Below are 7,726 nucleotides of genomic sequence, written 5' to 3'. Positions count from 1 at the left end.
TGAAAAGAGTGGCCTGCTAGACCAGTGTTTCTCAAGCTTAGCAACTTTAAGATGTGTGGACTTCTGGCTGGCTGGGGAATTCTGGGAGTTGAAGTCCACACATCTTAAAGCTGCTAAGGTTGAGAAACACTGTCCTAGGCCACGAGAGGGTGCAACGGAGCAAGCTGGGGTGCTAGCAGCATAACAACCCTATTCTACAGCATGCACATATCCAGGAGAGGGAGCAGTAGCACATTAAAGGATAAAGGTCCACTACGTGTAGGGGGAGGCAGTTGAGAAAGAGCATACAATGTCACTTGGGAGGAGTATCTTTCTCTTAACCTGATAGGGAATATAGGGAAGATGAGCATGCTGGCATCCACCATCAAAAAGTTGGCTGCAGGTATTTGTGAAGTTACAAATCCGGACATAACATTTTCTAGTCAGTCTACCTAGGGAGCCTGACATGAATGAAGCTAAGTAGGAGTAAAATATTTTGCTACTTGCTGTAGTCTTGAGCCAGGTCACAGTCTGATGTTTTCTTAGACATCCCCCACCTTTTTTTTTTTTAAAGTAATTAATTTCGTTTTTCTGGATGGGAAACCCTACATCAAAAAACTATGTTTAATGTATCTGCCCTTTAGCACAAACTCTGAAACAAACGCCACACCATTTGGTTCTTAAAATAAACCTTTGCACCATAATTCCTGTGAAAACAAAGCATTTATTTTGCATATAAGATTGTTTAATCTGATTCAATCATCAAATAGCAATGGTAGAACACCTTCTTTAAAGCCCATTGACTTAGGTGGCTAGTTCTCTAGAGGTGGAGAACATCTGGCAAGCTCCCTTCAAGAGATAGCCAGAGTTGCAGACACTCTAACTGCTTGATGCTTTCTCCAGTGGAGAAAGGTATGGCTTAGCCAAAGCCAGTTTGAGAGGGGGCTTCCTGGCTACTTGGAATAGCCCAGCAGGAAAACTAAATGATGCCAAGAGTAGGGCTTTTAAATCAGGGGCAACTCCACCTCATTGTGTCATCCAACACGCCCAGAGAGATGGACCAGTTCTTCACCCAGAATTAACAAGTGTTCATTAATGCCAGGATGTGATGCTGTCATAGAATATTAGCCAAAATTTTAAAATATGTAATTTGGGGGTTCTGCAGATGCCATTTGGATTGCTGTGAATACTTGGTGCTTACAGGTATGAGCTCCCAACTCCAGTTGCAGTGGAATCCACAAAGTAGTTACATCAACACCCAACTTTACTGTTAAATCTAGATCATACATGAATTAATTTTGCCTTTCCCATAAGAAATTCCTCTGATTTCTCACATGCCGATTGATGGGGTTCACAAATCACACTAAGCCATAGTTTGTTGAATAAGCCAGAGTTAGCTGAATTCACACAACACATTAAACCATAAACAAATTGCATACCACAATACTGAGTTCATACCAATGCAAAGCCACAAAAAAGCACACTAACTACATTATGGCCTAGCACGATACATGATCTGATGGCGGTTGTAGGCTTTTCTCTCTGGAGATTTTAAGAAGAGACTGGACAGCCACTTCTCATGGTTAGTTCAACTGGCTTCTTGCACATTGCAGAGGGTAGAACTAGATGATCCTTGCGGTCTTTTCCAGTTCTGTGTCTCTGATCCATTCATTCTCACCACACTATTGCGCTGACTCTCTTCACATTAGGTATGAGAAAAGGCTATAAATATTCAGAATGTTTCTGATCAAGAGGAGCATGTTCTTCAAAAGGCAACTTCCTGATGTTACCAATTTTCTCTTGTCAGTCTGCAGGCGTGGAACTATATTACAGCACACCTTTTCTGTCCAAGTGGAATGAACAAACAGTAGAAACAGGAAGGAAGGAAAGGAAAAATAATTCAGGGGAAAAACTTTGAAAAAATCAGAAGCAACATGTATTTTTCCCCCAAGGGAGAAAAATAGGAGAGAGAGAGTTCTAATTTCCCCATTTTTTTCTAGGCCTTCACATCTTTAGTTGAGGGACAGAAAGTTGTTGCTGCCTGTTATGAGAATGCCCATTCATATCTGTGCATCCTTTCTTATCCTTAGATGAAGATCAAAGGCCAACTTCAGGTTATCTTGATATGCCATCATAGAGGTGAGCAAAGCTTCAGAGATCTGATTTAGCCTCTCAACTCAATTTCCAAATCCATTTGTTGAATTAGATCTCTCTAAAATGATGATGCAGAAGAGGACATGTCAAGACTTGCTCTGGTTCTAAAGCATATATAATCTGAATGTACAGCAGCAGCCCGAAGAGAGTAGCCATGTTAGTCTTTTGCAGCAGAACCCAGAACTTGCAGCACCTCAAAGATAATTTTATTTTCATGATTCATGTATTCCATGCATCTGATACATGGACTATGATCCAAGAAAGCATATACATAGAACTGTGCTAGTCTTTAAAGTATCGTAGCATTCAGTGCAAACATGGATGATGGTGATTCAACTGCTTAATTAGATCTGCCTTTTGAAGTGCCTTGTCAGGCTCATATGATACAAAGCATAACTTCACTGACACAAAAGGTTCAAAGAGTTTAACATTTATTTTTACAAGGTATTTGCCTCATTGGTTTGTGAGGTTTATAAAGGTTAAATTTGTGCTACAGTTCTCAGCCCATCCATCGCCTGCAATGGACTGGATACATTTCTGACATATAAATGAATCCCACAGCACTTAGGCCACCGGTTTAATCTGTTCATGTTAAGTCAAAGGATGTGCAGATGTAGAGATTGCCAAACCTTTGTGACTTTAAAAAAGAGGAAAGCTATGTATCACCCAAACCATGCACCTTGTGACAGTTGCACAATCTCCACTAGTTCTGCAGGTTTTATTAGACGAAGCTTTTTGAGCTATTTTAAAGGAAAAGGAAACCAGAACAGACAGAAACTTCAATGTAAATGCATTGTATTTTACAAGACAGGAAGCATTTTTCTCTTAAGTTCCAGTTCACCCCAGTCTACCCAAAAGGCAAATGGATTCCCTCAGCAGAGCCTATATTTGCAAAGGTTCAAACACTTAGTCTGATGTAGGTCTACAAAAATCAAGGGACGCTGCTTAAGCTGAACCCACAGGCCAAAGGCAGCCTACAAGTAAGGTATTGCCCTCGACTACAGCCCCTGGTTTTCTGCTGTCTCAGACTGGCAATCAATATAGGAGCCAAATCTAACAAGCTGCCATGCAGATCTGGCGAGTTGTCTTCAAACTGTGCAATATCTGCTCTACTTTAAGTGCTTAGAGAACACAGTCCTTGAGTGTGCCTTCAGAGGTGAAAACTGAATGTTAGTAAACTTGAAATATGAAAGAACATACATGAGTGCAAAGCCACAGATATCCTTGCAGAACAACTCTCAACACCTACCTAAAACAGGGCAAGATGTTCAAGAGCATTATTCTTGGGTTGAACATCAGATAAGGTCTTTATTGTTTGGAAGCCAATTATAGAAACCCTACTCTCAAGTAACCTTTATAAATGATTACAAGAGAGAGATTCTAAGAAATTCATTTTCCAACCATTTCTGAACTAAATGGCCACTATTTGGCCAGTACCTTTAATGAAGAAAGTCTGCTGTCTCCCAGCATGTTTTAGTTTTACTAGAACAGAAAAGTTATATTTGGGAGAAGGGAAGGAAAGAAGTTTACAAAAGTGTAAACATACACAAATGGAAACCAGATTATCAATAGTCACAAGCCTGCAGCTTTCTGGATAGGGTTGAAATAACAAGAAGTGAAAAAAAAACTGAATCCAATTATTAGCACCTTGAAAAACAAGTAAGTTGCACCCATCTGAAATATGTGGGGAATTCTGAAAAGCGGAATCAGAGTTATGTTTAAGATTTAGGGCATTTTTATTGTTAAGGCACATAGGACCCTAACACTAAAGATCAAATAGAGATATGAAAGGCTTTAAGTCACATTAACTGATCTCAATAATGGCTTTTATAAGAAACCTGGCTTCCTCTCTGGAAACTAGTTTTACAAAATGTTACAGATCTTAGTCAAAAAATGGTGGGAGGACAAGGACAACTGAAGTTTTCCTGAGCCTAAGTTACATAACCTAGTCCTGAACCATGACTATTTTTAACAAAAACTAATTATGTTTTCACAAAGAGCCCTTGGTAATTTCAGTTCCAAGAAGCACAAGAACTTTAGTGTTATCAAACTACATACATCAACAAACTGCATCAGACCACAGAGCCTTAAGCTTAACATTTTTCATGCCCCAGTTAAGCAGTACTGTACAGCAGAATGTGGTTATAACAGGTTAATCCCACGTATATCCTTCATGTTCCCCACATCCATTCAGCTTCCACCTCACAGAGGTGTCTTAATGCTCCCCATTAGAAAGGGTAACAGCAACTGCTTCAGTGTCCATTTTTGCAGGAATTCGTGGTACTTTCTTGGCAGGGCTGGGAATGTGCTAGGAAAAGGGAAAGAAGCCACAGATTAGACCCCATCAAAAAGCAAAACTGACAGTTATTTTAAAGTTGTGTTTCAAAATGAATTGAGAAAACCTAATTACACACAAGGAAACAGTAACAAATACTAAATACTTGGTCTAAGTATTAAGTAAATACTTGGTCTACATAGTACTAAATACTTGGTCATGCTGTCTAGGGAATTCTGGGAGTTGAAGTCCACGCATCTTTAAGTTGCCAAAGTTGAACAGTTCTGGTCTAGACAATTCTCTATAGTGCATAATAAAGGATTCAACTGTGAACATCTCTAGGAAATGTTCACACTTGGGTGTAACAGATTATTTGGTTGAGAATTACCATGTTTATTTTATTTATATAAAACATTTGTATGGCTGCCCAACTCAAACAGTGTGATTCTGGGCAGTATACAGAATCATTAAACAAAAATGCAAAAGAAAAATAGTTTATACCACTAAACTAAAACCATTAAATGGTGATCAAGACTAAAGTATACTATATATCACCAATTGGGAACTTCACTTCTCCTGACTGAAGTGCCTGGGGAGAGAACAGGTCAGGGCCAGCCATATATTGGGGGTGGGGATATGTTCTCATCTGAGTAACTGAACAAAGTATGTCAGCTTCCTGACATCATGTCCTTCATGATTTCCAAATAAGCCATTTTGTACTGGATTTGTGATGGTAACAGCATGGACAAGTATCTGAAATAAGAAATTACTGAGAGAAGAAATCCCAAAGAAAATCATGCCCCAGATTTAAAGCCCATTGGTGACAATAAATAATAATTAAATAAGTTTGAATAGCAACAGCATGAAGTAACTGGGCATACTTTAAAATTTGGAGAATGGAGACAAATAATTTTTGCTATCGTATATTCCAAATTTAACGGAAGCCCAATTTATAATTATGGATGATACATAGAGCCACAACAACTAAATGCAGTGCATAGGAGAAATGCTTCTGATTAAGTGTGGCTTGCCCTGGGCTAATTTTTGCATCTTGGGATGCCTTCTAAATATTGGGATGGGACTATTTCAAACTTTTCTTGCAGGGACTGATACAAAGATGTTATTTTAAGGGAGAAACTTTTTGCAATCATTTTGTGAATTAAAAAAAAAATCTGCATGCCAGGCACAGAGAACTATGGATATGTGAGAGAAGGTTCTTTTACATTAGCTCAAGAAAGTGAGGATATACATGATTTAATAGGATATAAGACTGTGATTTGCCGGAATAGCAAATACAGATGTACTTTGCTTACATGCATTTAATGCTCTGCTATTTACAGTATTTTGCTGGAAAGAGAAATGCAAAAGGGAAAGTTAACATTCAACCTTCTTGTGGGCTGGTCAACATATAAGGTAGCAGGGAACTATGGTTGGGAGAAAGCAAGCAAATTTCTGCACTTCCTCCGAAAGAATACCTCCTCTTGACTCACACGAACTGATCAGCGCTAACGTTGATAGTATTTATGGCTCACAAGTTTCCACTTAACCAGGATTTCTAGCTGGCTAAGCCTCCAACTTCAGCAAAGTCATAATTAAAAGAGAAGAGGAGAGTGAATCTGCAAGTATGCAGTCTTAAACCATAGTTAATGTTAGTTAGTATTTATGGCTCACAAGTTTCCACTTAACCAGGATTTCTAGTTGGCTAAGCCTCCAACTTCAGCAAAGTCATAATTAAAAGAGAAGAGGAGAGTGAATCTGCAAGTATGCAGTCTTAAACCATAGTTAATGTTAGTTAGTATTTATGGCTCACAAGTTTCCACTTAACCAGGATTTCTAGTTGGCTAAGCCTCCAACTTCAGCAAAGTCATAGTTTAAAAAGAAGGGGAGAGTGAATCTGCAATTATGCAGTCTTAACCATAGTTAAGAGTTCAACCCACTCAATAAGTGCACCTGCCCTTGAGTACTAGGAAGGGGGATTGCATGACTGTATAGATACCTCGCCAGCGAGGCCCAGATGAACTTCCACTCCTGCTTCCAGAGGTCTGTCACCCAGCATGGGCCGATGAGCATACATCCTTCTGTGCTTTTCATCGACTCGTACTAAGTACCATGTTCCCTCAAAAAGATCATCCACTGAACACTGGGGAATATAGTTTGCTGTAAAAAAGAGGGGGAGGGGGGAGAGGCAGAATTTCTGAATAGGCAGTTTATTCCAGGTATTAGCATATTGTAGTGGTCATCACTTTTTCAGATGCTCATAGCTCTGAATAATATTAAGAGTGCCAAAAATAAAAGTAAAAAGTGAATTAAAGTTTGACAAGTGTATTCTTTTCTTAAAATTATGTTCCTTAACAAAATAAAAATATCTAAAATCTAACACAATCTTATACCTGAACAAAGAAATCCCACAAGTTATCAGCCATTTTTGTTTTCTTCAAATGTGTATATTTTTGGAGATGACATGGTACTATCAAGCCTTGGTACAAGTGTTACGATGCCTAGAAATGCAGTAGTGCTACATGCTATGTTAGCACAACTGATACAATTTTTTTAAGGCTCATGAACCTAATCTATCAGTAACCTCCCCAATTATCAACTCAATGATTCCTCTTTCAGTAGGAGCTGTTATATATCTCATGCTTCAAGGCTTATAGAACAAAATATGATACTCAGATTATTCAGCTCAGAAATTAAAAGGAGATGGAACCAGGGCTTAAAGTGTAAATCCTTATTGATCACAAATGGGAAGTTGTTATTTCCTGGATATTGCCCAGGTTATCCACATACCTCTAATTTAAGTTGGATGGCAAGTTCCCTGATAATTGGAAAAGTTATAAATTCATTTTATTTTTTAAAATTGTTTTATTATTGCTATCTCTGCAGTTGTAATGTACAGCGTCCTTAATGTCATCCCAGAAAAGACAATGGATTAGTTACAAAACAATGAACTCGCTAAAATGGACAGAACTTATTACAAATATAGGTCCTATTGATTTCCATGGGTATACTGCAACTATGACAAATACATTATAGATCCTCTACCACTCACCTAAGTGGTGAGTCTCTTCCCTTAGCATCATGTTTTTTGCAAATACTTCTGGTGAGATACATTTCCTTGAATCAAGTCTTGCTTTCAAATCAGTCAGGCTTGCTATTATTTTATCCAGAGAAGAGCCTGCGGTATAAAGAAGTTAAGCTTTCTTGAAAACATGATTATTATACACAAACAGTTATATACTTGGACGTGCAAGAATAAAGCTAGGAAAAACAACACTTTTTATATTTATATTTCCTATAAATATCCCAGAATAGAAATTC

At 38.3% G+C, this 7,726-nt stretch overlaps 1 protein-coding gene across 3 annotated transcripts in view; it reads right to left on the bottom strand.

Moving 5' to 3' along the window:
* Positions 1–2,547: 2,547 nt before the first annotated feature.
* HMGCS1 (3-hydroxy-3-methylglutaryl-CoA synthase 1) overlaps positions 2,548–7,726 on the bottom strand; it is a 29,560-nt gene continuing 24,381 nt past the window's right edge. For all 3 annotated transcript variants that reach the window (XM_063295691.1, XM_063295690.1, XM_063295692.1), the window contains exons 8-10: positions 7,458–7,583; positions 6,405–6,565; positions 2,548–4,441 (exon numbers count right to left, since the gene is read on the bottom strand). In XM_063295691.1, coding sequence (XP_063151761.1) covers positions 4,349–4,441; positions 6,405–6,565; positions 7,458–7,583 — 380 coding nt within the window. In that variant the 3' untranslated portion in view covers positions 2,548–4,348. The remainder of the gene's footprint in view (positions 4,442–6,404; positions 6,566–7,457; positions 7,584–7,726) is intronic.

Source organism: Candoia aspera, chromosome 2 (genome assembly GCF_035149785.1).
Source record: "Candoia aspera isolate rCanAsp1 chromosome 2, rCanAsp1.hap2, whole genome shotgun sequence".
Taxonomy (NCBI): domain Eukaryota; kingdom Metazoa; phylum Chordata; class Lepidosauria; order Squamata; family Boidae; genus Candoia; species Candoia aspera.
This window is presented reverse-complemented; position numbering and strand designations above follow the sequence as displayed.